This window comes from Strigops habroptila, chromosome 2 (genome assembly GCF_004027225.2).
Source record: "Strigops habroptila isolate Jane chromosome 2, bStrHab1.2.pri, whole genome shotgun sequence".
Classification (NCBI taxonomy): domain Eukaryota; kingdom Metazoa; phylum Chordata; class Aves; order Psittaciformes; family Psittacidae; genus Strigops; species Strigops habroptila.
In genome coordinates this window covers 115,972,852-115,987,071 of record NC_044278.2, presented here as the reverse complement: position 1 = coordinate 115,987,071, position 14,220 = coordinate 115,972,852, and the positions used below count along the sequence as shown (strand labels likewise).

Genomic DNA, 14,220 nt, shown 5'->3' with positions numbered 1-14,220 from the left:
TTTAATGTTTTTGTGAAGTCCGTGCTGCTAAGTGTGTTTATAGCTAATATAATTTGAGGTCAAAACAAAGTTATTTTTTCTCTTTTAGGAACTGGGTTTCCATCAGAGCCCTATGTTTGGGTGACTCATTTTATTGCTTTTGAGATGCACTTTGTAAAAAGCTGCTTTATGTGCAAGGCATCCCTAGCATGTGCTCAGATCCGTGGCCTCCATGCTGGCTCAGTGTGATTGACTGTGTAGTCACTGAAGTAATATAATTATTGGGTCCTCTGAAGGAGAAATTAATTATGGGGGGGTTAAAGAAATACACAGGGAACTGCATTTGCTGGCATTGATTCCTTTCCACCCTGTTGAATATGTGATAATTGAGCTGGCTAGAATAGATTCTTAAGAAAATTTAATAGTTTTTTTTCAGCTGAGTAATGGATTTATACATGAAAACAGTATTTTTTTTAGGGAGGGATTTTGTGGACTTCATGGACAGCAAAAAAAAAAAAGAGTAGCAAGGTGAAAAAAATCCAAAGGTCTTTAAAGATTAAATTTCTTTTATATTCAAGCCATATATTCTTCACAGTGTAATGTCTGTACATGAGGTGACCAGATTTATTGTCTGTATAAAAGCATGAATTCACAGGTGTTTGATGTTCTCGTTAGTGCCATCTAATCAGTAACTCCGCCAATCGTTTATTTGCATGGTTTAAAAACAAGAAAACTCTAACATTTGACCTTGAGAATATTGTTGGTTTGAGTTTTTTGAAATGGTTTTAATGAACCATTTTCAGTGGTTTCAATGGTTTTAACGAACAATTTTAACTTTGAGTATCCAAAATAGAAGAATTATTTGGATGAAAACGAAAACCTATTACTTGGTAATCCTGCTGTACTAAGCTGTAATGTTAGTGGTGTATGATAGCTATTGTCTCTGCAGTTGACATTCAGACTAAATTGTATTTTATATGCTACCAGTCACCTCTTCTGCTGAGCTGCTTAGAAGCTGGGATTCCAACTTATTTGATCAAGAGTGTTTTGATGGAAATTTTAAATGAATTTATCAAAGTGGCCGAATATCTCAAATATATATAAATATTTATATGTAAATAAACAGCATTTGAACCATGACTAAGGGTAAGAATTTTTATTCTGAACATGACAGATATTGCAGACCGCTTTGTGTTTCAAAAGTGTCTTCTATAAAGTAATTTTGGACGCTGGCTACTAACGGGCTGTGTATTGATATTTTGAAACCTGGCTTAGAGGTACTGGTATTTTTAGGTATTCTCTTAGCCTTTGAATACTTCCTGTCTCCGGACAGCGCAGTGCAGTTGCCTATCACCATTTCCATCTCATCCAGCTTTGTTTGCAAACTGGGAAGCTGGAGCATTCATGGGAAATAGAGCCATCGAATGCTGCAAGTAATAGTTTATAGAAAAGTGGTTTCAATATGGAACCAATAGTTTTTAAAAGCAGGCAGTAAAGCAAGCTTCCTAGTATGGAGTTGCTATAACAGGTGGAACACAGATGCAGTTTTCAAGATTTAATTTGATTATTAGCATGTGAATAATGCACCTCCTGGATCAGGGAGGTGAGACAAGTGCTTATGTGAGACTATAAATGAGTGAGCGTACTGGAGTAATCATGTCCCTTTTAAAGGTAAAGAGCGTATTAGTTGTCCTACGTTGTCGCTCTAGAAATCAATGAGATTTTACAAATCCAGGAGACATACTCCTGTGCATTTAAAGTAAATGTCAGGTGTCACGGTAAAAACTCAGACCTGTTTTTCAAGTGAGAGATTAGTCGTGTACAATGGCCAATTCCATCTTGCCAGCTGTAGCCAGAAAATATTGCCTGGTGTGCAGGCTTTAATTTCTCTACAAAAGACAAAATGAAAAACTGCGAAAGTCCAGAGGGGTTCCCACAAAACAAATAAAGTTGCATGTGTATAAGCCAGTGCACTCATGCATGCATCAGTCAGGTTGAAGTCTGGGTCCCAGTAGGTTCCCTTGTATTAAATATACTTCAAAGTTTGTGACAAGTTAGACATGCTGTTTGCAGAATAAATACATTAAAAATGCAGTCAGTATTAAAGTTGGGATAAAGTATTGCTGCTGCAGTCAATGTCAGCATTCAATCAACAAGAAATGCCAAGGAAATTGTAGTGAAATAAACAGATAAAATACTTGTTTCAAGCAGAATGGGTAACTGTAGTAAGCAAAATTATATTTTACTATATGATATGATTAATGAACATCTCATTAAAGGCTGAATGCTTAGTTTTTAGTATAGCAGCATTTAGTAAAATGAAATACTAAGTCACTAATCAGTTGCAGGTAATGAAAATGAACCCTCTGCACATAACTAAAACATTGTCTCAGTTTGAGAAGGCAGTTACCCCTCTGCACTGTGATGCTCAATGAGACTGCAGTGAGTAACTGGAAGGTTTCCTTATTTGTGTTAGTTTCAATCGTAATTGAAATCAGGCTGATAATAATTAAAGTCACAAATTAGGGATCAGACCTCACTGGGTCTAGTGCAACACTGATGGATAACACTGATGTGTTCAGCTTCTCCTAGGCTCTTAGAAGGTGAAGTACTGGGGACTGGAGAAAGGAAGGTTTGCCTGCTCCCTACCACTGCCAGGTTGTGGCGGTTTGGAAACCTCAGAGCAAAGGGAGATCAGGGGGAAGGCTGGTGAGGAAGGCAAGGGGTAGTGCTGTTCCATATCGTGGTGGACAGATTTTGCCAAGCCTATGAGGGGAATAACAAGGAGAAAAGTAAAAGCCAAGATGCAACAGAGCTGATACTGCAATAAAACAACAGATGAGAGCACTAGAGATGATAGGTTTTCCCTTAAATTCTTGTGAAGCTGAGTAGTAGATGATATTAAAATTTAAATACGATGAGTAAATTTGGTTTTGCCTGAACTTCAATGTCTTAAAAAAGGTGTGTGTGCATGTGCCCGGCCTTAAGCCACTGAAGATTTCAAATTCTTGCTGGTGTGATTAATCGGCTTTTAAAACATCATACACACTGGCACATTCTCTGTCCATCCTAGCTTTCTGTGTTAAATGCTGTGAAGAAGAATGCTCAGTCTATTTGAATTACCTTTTTAGGTCCTTCCAATATGAATGCCCTTTGGCTGTCTGAAATAAAATGCAGTTATCAGAATTTTTTCAAGCACGAGCAGAAAACTGGAAGTATTGTTTTGAAAAAGAAATGGCTTGATTAGCCAACCGACCTTAACCAGGCATAGCTCAGTGCTCACACAGTGAATTGTCAGAAGGCAAACACTGTACCGCTCAAGATAAGGGTGCTTTGATCCCTTACATTTGAGGGGTTTGTCCCCCCTGATGTACTACTAATATGTAATTTTAACCATCTAATACAATTTCTCTGTACTTCAATTTTCCCTCCTGCTATTTGCTCCTTTAAGTAGCTTGAATGCTTTATTGTCGCATTGCATGCGTGTGGTGCTTTGCACAGAGGGTGTTGGGGACTTATTTGGAGACTGGTACTACCCCTATGCAAGCAGTAAGATAAATATTCTTTTGGGCTTTCTATAATATGTGTTACTGTAACACCAAATCAGCATGTGCATGAATGGATGTATGGTTTTAATATCCTTTGTGAAGCAAACAGCATTTTTTGAAAGAACCCCCCCTCCCGAAAAACCCTAAAACCTAAATAACAAAATACCCCATACTAAAACATCAAAAACCCTGCAGCCAAAGCAAGATCAAAGCCATATTTCTAAGTCCCTGCAGATTTGGGGTACCTCATTGATTATATATAACTGAAGAAGTCTCGAGGGTCTGATATTTGAAAGCACCTAGTGTGCTTAGTATTTCTATAGATGTTCCAAAAAGCACAGAATCATGTCAACGCCCCAATTTTATAGATGGCAGAAAAGAAAGAGAAAGATGGAGCTGTGTGAGTGTGAGATGAATACTAAAACTGACTGTGTTCTTTCATGTAGCCAGCAGCACAAAATAAGCAAATTAAAAATGGATTTTTTTTCAGTCAGTTATTATAAGAATTGCTTGTTTTCAGAAAGATTTCACCCTTCATTTATCAGTCCAGTTTTTAATCTCTTGAATCAAATCTAGAATTACTATGGATTCACAATCTATAGAAGAATGATAGGGATACTCACTTTTTTTTTGTCTTGTCATTTTCTTATTGTAAAAGAGTAAACTGATCAAATATTCAGTACAAATGTAGCAGCTATTTTCACGATAATGACCAAATAAGCAAACATGAACAAATTAAAAGTGCTAAGGAGGAAAAATACCTCACTTTTTGATTGTTTTTTTGGTAATTGCATTTTATGACAGAAGACATTTTCTGAAGTGTCAAAGCTTCACCCACTCTGATTTGTTACTACTTATGGGTTTTAAATATTAATTTCATAACTTTGCTCTTACATCAGGCCTGCAATTTATAATGTGCTTTACAGAATCTGATCTGATGCATTCCCCGAAGCAAGTAATCAAGTCCATCCAAATTGATTCTCCCATTGATTTCCGAGCCTGTAAATTTGTGTGGATTGCAGCACTTTATTTGCTCCTGGCTCCATTATAGTGAATCTTCATTTCTTCTTTCTCTGCCTTTTTAGTTCCTTCCCTGTTCTCCTTCACAGATCCACTGTCTCAATTTATCCTGTTCTCTCTTTTCTTTGCTCTTTTTAATTCGTTCTTTCTCTTTTCGCTTCTGCTGCCTTCTGTCAGTCCAGGACTGTTTTCATCTCACACTCCTTTCTAATTTCTGCTTGATTTCCCCTGCTGCTCTTCTCTGTTTGTACTTGGTACAAAGCTGCAGGAGGGCATAAAGCATGCACACACACAAAATTAAAGTGCTAGTACGCTTTGTTAGCACCTAAAAACTTACCTTCAGCCGTATTTATCACAGAAGAAATTGTAAATGGGATAAGTATTTAAAGCTGGAGGCAGAAACCTGCATTTCAGAAACACTGGATGTTAAGACTGTTGCTTTTTCTTAGGTAGCTACAGAGTGCCACCTATTGTCTCCAGACAAAACAGTGAGCTTTCAAAATAAGTTACCCTGAAATTGCCTTTCTCTCAGCTGCTGTATTCTGCAGAGAGCTACACGTTTTTACTGAGTGCATTTACTGCAAGAAAACAGCATTCACATTCGACTTGCTTTTCTTTCACTTTTTACTCTCCCATCACCATGTCGTCTTTGAATCTTTGATTCTGTTGCCTCCTTTATAGCATTTGTCTGCATTCTGGCTGGAGTTCTTTCATGTGTATTAGAATTACCTTCATAAACAATTTTAATAGGGGCAGAACAGGTTTTCCTGATGTTGCTTCCCAGATATTTAAGAAAAATTGGATAAGCCTGTTCTTAGATCTCCTTAACCATCGACGAGTTGACTATAAACTTTTGAATCAGGCAAATAAATATGTGACATCCTCATTTCCAGCTTTATCAAAACTAGCCTTCTCTTTGAATGTGGCTAAAGCACTGACAGATAACTCATTTCTGTGTTACTCTTAGGATATCACCTCGTCAGTGGCTGGTATTGTAGTTTGTTTGCTTAAGAAACTCTTTTCCTACTTTAATTTCCTACAACATCCTACAAACCTTTATTATCATCATACGGGGTTTTTCGTTTTCATATACTAAATACACTATGCAAATGGGAACAATTACTTATATTTAAAAAAACTTATTATGTTGAATTGGCATATGCCTTTACTTCTGTAGGTTTTGCAGTACAGTTGTGGGTAAAGGCTATTTCTATGACGATGACAACAACATTTGCATGTTCATGAATCCACCTTTCAGATTCTGCAGGATATTCAGTTAGTAAAGAAGTATGAAGAGATGTTGTAGTTGGTCAGAGTCTCTACAGCCAAATTTGAGTCATTACCAGAATGACCTGCTTAGGCTAAAGAGCAGGAGCCAAACCTCATTGTGTTCTAATCATGGCTTCTGACATTTCCCCATTATTGTTTGAACTTCCTCTGAACATAATGATCCAAGAGCAGCGTGTGAATTTTGCTGTCAAAAGGCCAAAATCACAAAACAGCACTGACAGCGTTTTAGACATAAATCTGCTGACTTGATCGGAGACAGGGCTTAATAACTGGGCCAACTTTTTGTTGAGCTACACAGCTTACTATTCAGTAGATACCCAGTTGTATTGACCTAGTTTTCTTCCTAGCATTGGCTTTCAACTATTTGATCCAAGCTGCCTGTCATATGTGGAAATACTGAGTTTCATCTTGAACAAGAGCTCTTCTGATTACTCTCCAGCAGCACATGCAAATATATTTGTTTTACTTTACTGCCTCTTTTTCCTCAATATTCAGGTAAATAATAATAGCATGGTTTACATCCATATTGTGTGTGTAAATCCAAATTAACTCTACCCCAGCTGAAACCAGGACACAGTCGCTCAGCTCTTGCGAAGTACTTCTGATGTGTAGGACTTGAAGATGACAAGTGTCACCGTACCATTTTGTGGATGAAGAAATTGAAGCTGGAAGAACAAATGACTTGCCAAGATCACTCAGCAGCGCATGGGCTAAGCAGGGAAAGGAATCCATGCTTCAAGCTTGCTGTCCTAGTTCTTCTCCAACCCTCAGGCCACCCTTCCTAATTAAAAACCTGTTTAGAATTCTTAGACCTGGATTACATGATGTCTAATCGCATATACTTAAGAAGGTGCTAAAAGTGTAGCTAGAAGGCAAATCAACAGCAATGATCCAAAAGAAAAGAAAACCCCCTTTATTTTCCGATTAAAGTTAAAAATCCTTCAAGAACATACAAACTCGAAACAATATGTCTTTTTCTCACCACTGTATTTTTAAAGGGTTGTTTTGTGACTCTACAGTGTTAAGAAATTGTTATAAGAAGGAGGAACATATGGAATAGGACTAGTACTTTCACTAAAGGTTACAATCACCTTTAAAAGTATTATAAAAAAATTGCTTTGGTTTTTTCTTTCAGAAATGTTAAGCTTCAGTTTCAGAAAGTTAAGATGTTATTTAAGGATCGTGATCAAGCTGGGGATACAGGTTGAACATTAGCACTGGGCAAAGATGATCAAAGACCTGCTGGTTTCGGAATTGTCATGTAATGACTAATTCTCCCTGTAGAGAGCCATAAGACTTACATCAAATAAAACATCCCCCAATTAGTCACTTCTCTCTCTCTCCATTCATATGACATACAACTGTTATATAGTACAGAGGAAAAATTGGATCTTTTCCACCAGAATAATTCTGGAGCATGTTTCTGTAGGTGGGGTGCGTCTGTGTCTTTACAGTTGTCACTTTGCTGGTAACTTATACTTGTAAAAGCTGAGAATTAGAAGAACATCTTATTTGTCTGTAAATATATGGATTTGTGAGTATTTGCAGGGCTGGGCTTAACGTTTACACGTACTAATATAACAGCATTTACACTTTTTCTGAAAAGTACATTGTTAGAGGGATTTGAAATGGGGTAAGTGCCAATGAATATTGGGGTTGTGTATGTATGTGTGTGTATGGTTGTGTTTATTTGTGTATCCAAGGGACAGATCTGAGGCCTCCTGTGTGGAGTGGAGGTTGGGAACTGAAATACCTGGGACACTTTCTCATGGATGATACCTTGATTGCTTAGGAAAGTCATCTCTTTCTGGTCATAAGTTTTCGCATCAGTAAAATGCATGTTATTATGTTTGTATCCTTTAGGGCATGTTTTCAATTTACAGATGGAAAGTGCTGTAGTAGATGTAGCTGTTAGTATTTATTGATTTCCATCATAATGACCAACTTTTTAAACCAGTAAGGCAAAAGCAGATATCCCTTGGTCTGGTTCAGTGATAAAACTGCCATGTGATTTTACAATTGCAAGCTCTTGATAATGCCAAGCCAGTTTTTCATGAGATTCTGCTCTATTAGCTTGATCATAGAAATGTTATTTGCTTCAAATCTGTCACGGTGAAACACACTTGCTATTACTTTGCCTAGAGTTTTGGTTTTCTTCTTTCTTCATTTGTTTAAAAAAGCAAGACTAGAACTTAAAAACGTTGCCATGTAAAGATTGATTCTACTTGTATATATAGTATTGTTACAAATTACATTATAACACTTTCAGTGTTTTGGTTTTTAATAAACCCATCACAATGCATTGAAAATAAGTGCAGTGGCTGAAATTATAAGAGGTGTTTGAATTCAACCATGGGAAAAAAGAAAATAATAATGCTGGTTAATAAAATAATAATGCTGAAAATAGTAAAAGGTGCTGGTTAATTCCTACCTTATCTGTCTCCACTTAACAGATTTATCTCATTTGTTAAATGTTTTCTTTAGGTAATAACAAGCCATTGTGTCTTAAGCAAAATGTAGCACAGATGCCTTGAAAAATGCATCCACACTGAGAGTTTTGAATGGATAAACATTATCATTTTGTTTCTATACAGAGAGCCTCGAAAAATCATCCTGCACAAGGGCTCCACAGGACTTGGTTTTAACATAGTGGGAGGAGAAGACGGGGAAGGCATTTTCGTGTCTTTCATCCTAGCAGGCGGGCCTGCCGATCTCAGCGGAGAACTGCAGCGAGGGGATCAAATCTTGTCTGTAAGTACTTGTGCTGGGCTCTGCTGGCCAACTACTTCGTCTTGTTCTTTGTACTGCAAGGGGCACACAAAGAAGGCTTTTTTGGTTTCTGTGTTGTGTAATCCAAGCTGGAAACAGCTTATCACTGAGTGTTTTGTTTATTTGCTCTTAGGTTTTATAGCATTTGTTAATGGTGTTACTTGCACTTAGCTCAGAATGAGACTTTTCTCTGCTTAACGCTATCTACAGTATGACAACACCGCAGAGAGGACCTAAACGCAGTGCAGACCTCAGCATCCCCCGATGTAGCCCATCATCCATTTCCATTTTTGCCCAAAATGCACTACTTAGTCCAAAGATATTTCCCAATTTCAGCTTTTCTTTGAGGAGAAAAAGCAGCACAGTGAAATCCTCTAGGCTGGGGGTGCCATCTAGTGTGCATTTAACTGCTTAGCAAATGGCCTAGTGCAAGAAGTAGATTAATTATGTTATGTTAATTGTCTCTGTGCCTCTAATGAATTTGATGATCATTCTGAAATTAATTTCCAAATTTTAGAGGATAAAAGGCTCTCTAGCCTCAGGTTATATTTTGCATACTTAGTCTCAAAAACATCTTTTTAATTTTTCTTTCATGTATATATTGATAGCACATTTATGTTTTAGGCTCTGTCAAGTAATTGAACATCTGACTGTAACAATCTGAATGTAAAGGATTTTGAATGTCAATGAAAGACTTGCAAATGTAGTTAAACATCCATTCACATTATGCCGCCTCACAGTAAAAAGAAAGTGTCTCAAACCGATACAGTCGTGGCTGTTCCATGCAAAGTACATACACAGCCTTAAGGCAAAGCACTGAAACACAGGAATTAATTCATCCCAGATGAGTGATGGACACAGTAGGCTGCAGTGTCCCCTCACTCTGTTGTGTTTTCTGTCCCTGTGAATCTTACATCCTTGGGTGCACTTTGGTTCTTGTTGGAGTGGAAAATGGCTTTAGCCTGGACGTGACATGGTTATGTGGCACTTTCCTAGTCAATGTTTAAACCCATGAGGAAGCTGGAACTGCTTTTCCTGCGCTCCTAAGGAGTGTCTTGGCCACTGGCTTATTGTATGAAAAATGAATTTACCTTCACTTGCCAAAGTTTTGGTGTGAAAAGGTGGCTAAGGCTGTTTTGCAATATATATGGAAAATCTGGCAAGTTAGCACCAAAGGGATGCAGTAACCTGAAGCTGTGAGGACTGTAGCAGTATGTTTTATCTAGAGCTGTTCCTTGACAATGCTTTAACAAAAATTGAGAAAGGGCAAGTAAAGATGTTTAAGATGCCTTAAGAGCTCCCTGAGCAGAAAGTTTGTAGGAAACTGCAAGAAAACCGAAACAAATTCTTATAAGGTTGTCAGCCATGAAGAGATAAGAAAGTCAAAAGCTTGTGCCAAGAACACTACAGCCAAGAAACCCAAAGAATAGAACTGAATTTTTTTCAGGACCATTAGGTAATTTATTTTCCTTGGCTAAATGCAGCAAAATAAATCTGACTGAAAGAGCACTTATGAGATTCAAAAACTTTTCACAATACATTGTATTCAGAAATGCAGATACAAGTTTAAAAGTCCATTTTCCTTTATTTTCAGGCAGGGGTACATTTACCACTATATGATACTGCCACAATTAAATTTTAAACCTCTAATTTTGTGTGCTTTGTAGCAATGTTTTCCAGAAGTTCTAATTACAGTTACCAGTGTTGCTGCAGCAGTTAGTTGTCATGCAAGAGTAGTTATTTGTTCATTAAGCAGAGAGGAATGGAAATTGTTAGTAAATTAGACTGCATGCCTATCCCCAGGCGATCACCAAGTTGGGCACTGCTTACTTATTTAGTCACAAATAACTATTAAGGATCCATTTTTTCATATTCAGACAAAACAAATTTCATGCACAGGCTACTTTTAGAGCTGGTTAATCTTAGACCATTGTCTGGTGAAAAGTCCTAGACACCTTAATTTTGTAAGGACTGTAAGAAGTAGGTCTGTTTCTCTTTGTTTATTCTTTCTTGTCTCGTCCCTCAGAAACACCTATTTCCCTATAGAAATAGTTTGCCCGTTTGTTTCTCAAAACATGACCAATCTGATTCACCAGGAAAAAGTAGCACCCTCAAAGCTAGTATTTCTAACTAGCTACTATTTCTAACTATAACTAACTCAAGCTTGGTAAAGTTGTGAATGCTCCATCCTCGGCAGTGTTCAAGGCCAGGTTGGACGGGAGTTGGAGCAACCTGGTCTAGTGGAAGGTGTCACTGCCTCTGGCAGGGGGTTGGAACTAGATGATCTTAAGGTCCTTTCCAAGCCAAACCATTCCATGATTATTGTGTGAAATTTCTTTCAGCAGAGAGCATAGTAAGTGATTTAAACTTTGCAGATCTGGATTTAATTCTCTGATGTAGCCACTGTCCTTCTGTGTTACCTTAGGCAAGATGCTTTATTTTACTAAGCCTCAGTCTCCCACATGGAAGAGGAGGATCAGAGAACTTTCCTATTTCATGCCTGTGTGGTACTAGTGGCAAAGTGTGGGCTGATTGAAAGATGTGTATGTTCACCTTCAGGAAGGTACCTGTAAATATACCTTGAATAGACTGCAAATACGTGAAGGAGACCCAGCAAAGCTAGGATGTCCTTGCCCATGGCAGGTTGGTGGACTAGATGACCTGTAAAGGTTCCTTCCAACCCAAACTGGTCTATGAATCTATAAATCTATGAATATGCATTGCATTTGGGTGACACACTGGATGTATACATAGTCACAGAGTCAGCCCACAAGGCTTGAACAAAACCCATAACCTCTCTAACCTCTCTTTCTGCTCAATTGCTGTTATTTTTCCCCTGTACTCGGCACTGGCGAAGCTGCACCTCGAATCCTGTGTTCATTTCTGGGCCCTCACTACAAGAGGGATATTGAGGTGCTGGAGTGGGGCCAGAGAAGGGCAACGGAGCTGGTGAAGGGCCTGGAGCACAAGTGTGATGAGGAACGGCTGAGGGACCTAGGGGGGTTTAGTCTGGAGAAGAGAAGGCTCAGGGGGGACCTTATCACTCTCTACAGCTGCCTGAAAGGAGGAGACAGTGAGGTGGGACTCAGTCTCTTCTCCCAAGTAACAAGTGATAGGACAGAAGAAACAGCCTCAGGCTGTGCCAGCGGAGGTTTAGGTTGGATATTGGAAACAATTCCTTCCCCAGAGGGTGGTCAGGCATTGGAACAGGCTGCCCAGGGCAGTGGTGGAGTCACCGTCCCTGGAGTGTTCAAAGAATGTGTAGATGAGGCCCTTAGTGACATGGTTTAGTGGTGGACTTGGCAGTGCTGGGGTAACAGCTGGACTCCATGATTTTAAAGGTCTTTTCCAACCTAGCTGATTCTATGATAGGGAGAGCTCCAAGCCTACAGCCCTCCAGGGCACTGTGAAAGATTGTGACACAGCCTCGGCCCTATGGACGAGTGAAATTTGAGTTTATTTTTCCAAACGCCACCAGATGGCACCACAGGATCAGTAATGTCAGAGATCTGCCTTTGGAAACTGGCTAAAACCATGAGAAAAGTACTGATAGCTGTATTTTTTCTGTTTTCAGTTAATTGACTGGAAATGTTTAAAACTTATCTCAGAAAGCAGGTTGGTATTCCCAATTGCTTCTGTGCAGAGAGACAAAATGAATCCTACTGAACCTTGAAGGCAAATTGAAGAATAATGGAAAATGTTTTGTTTCAGATAGTAAAATATTTCAAATAGAAAAGAATTATAGTGTTACATTCATGATAAGATGTTTTTTTCCCCTAAAAGTTAGGATTGTTTAAACACCTGTTTTGTCTTGCTATAATACATTATGCTTTTGTGAACTAAACATTTTCCTTCTCAGTTCTGCATGTGTTTAAAATGTAGTAATGCATACATCACCAGTGTACATTCATCACTACAACAGAATATATCCCTCCCTGTAGCATTGTCCTCTTATTAAATGTAACGTAAATATTATCAAGTAGCATTTGGATTACTGCTTGTTATCAAGACTTGATTTGCTTGGTTCTGTGTACACACACGTTAACTTTTGTCTCAGACTTATATAACTCAAACACAACAGCTCAGAATATCAATGGGAAGTATTATTTCTATTTTAGAGTGGTGGAAATGAGGTGCCAGTATGTTCACTGATTTTTCTAAATCATGTGAGACGTCTGGGCCAAGTCTAGACTTAGAGGCTGCTTGAACTCTCATCTAATCCCAAGTTCTCCATCTGTTAGGAAAATGCAGTCTCCAATAAAAATAAACTGTAATGTTCCTTGATGCCATTCTTGCAGTTTAAAATTCTACTTCCAGTGCTAAGGGATATATTGCCTATTAAAAGAGCAATGGGTACCCTGTGTTGTTTACTTAAAATCACCTGCATGTGAATAAATGATTTCTAAGAGCTATAAACATGAAAAAGGCCACATGTTGTGCATACAACTTTGCTGACAGAAAGCTGTACAAATAACCTTAGGAAAGAGGAACACAGGACATTTTAGGGGAAATTCCTGGGGAGGCAGGAGAAGGACTATGGTCCTTTTCAAACAAACACTGGCACATCATTTTTTGCCTTACAATCTCAAATCAAAATTCTGATAACATATACCTACCTTTTTTAGGTGTCTTAACCTGCATGCTTCAAAGCACTTTAAGTGTCAAGTGAGCAACTTTGTCTATAAGTACCATCCCTAAAGCACAGAGTTAGTTTACATATGCAAGTTGAGCAGCAAAATTCAGATTTACAACTTAGAAAGAATTAGTGCATATTGCTTCTTGAATTCCTATGAAGATATTACTTTCCAGTTTTATAATTTTCTATAAGACTACATCAACTTAAAAATGTATATAAAAGTGAGAATTCAGGTGAATTAATAGCCATAAGGAGGTAACAGAAAGTATTAACATTTGAAGTTACTGCATTTTGTGTCTTTGGACAAGACTAAACCTCAGATTAAGAGGCTTAAATTTAGACATCTGAATGCTTGTTGTCTGCTTGCCATTAAAGTCAATAGAGGCTGGAGAACGATTCAACTGGCCGGCTTTGTATAGAGCAAGTTGAACTGCTCTGTAAGCTTTATTGCATGTATTGATCAGGTATCCATTGACTTTAAGGCTAAATACTTACCACATCTATATTTAGGTGTCTTAAACTGAATCTCACATTTCATGTGTGTTTGCTTGCATATGTGTGCTTTTTGCAGCTAACATTGTGCTTGTTTCATCACAAAGAAATGTGAAATAAAATTGTGGGCCATAAAAGCAGTATCAGTTTTATTTCATAAGCCTGTAGAAGTGCTTTAGTACCTTGTGGTTCACAAGGGCAAAATGAAGCGTGGCTGATAGCCTGAAAGTAGAATCAAGTGAAAAAGGAGACTGCTTGCTCTGGAGCAGAATGGCTGCTCCCAAGAAGTACATCCCACAGGTTACCTTAAGGAAATAAAACAAATTTCCTGAAGGGTAATTGCTCAACAGCAACAGAAAGAATAGAAAAAGAACAGGCTGTATTGTGGAGATCCAGGTAGTACTCTTGTAATGCTTCCATTTTCCCTCCCATCTGATCTGAATCAGATGAATGAAGTTAACCAAATTCTGTATTTCCTCTTGACCT

General features: G+C 38.2%; 1 protein-coding gene across 35 annotated transcripts in view; it reads left to right on the top strand.

The window, feature by feature from the left end:
* The window catches only part of DLG2 (discs large MAGUK scaffold protein 2), a 997,741-nt gene that overhangs the window by 771,574 nt on the left and 211,947 nt on the right, over positions 1 to 14,220 (top strand). For all 35 annotated transcript variants that reach the window (XM_030474393.1, XM_030474424.1, XM_032919710.1 and 32 more), the window contains one exon: positions 8,432 to 8,588. In XM_030474393.1, the coding sequence (XP_030330253.1) occupies positions 8,432 to 8,588 (157 nt within the window). The remainder of the gene's footprint in view (positions 1 to 8,431; positions 8,589 to 14,220) is intronic.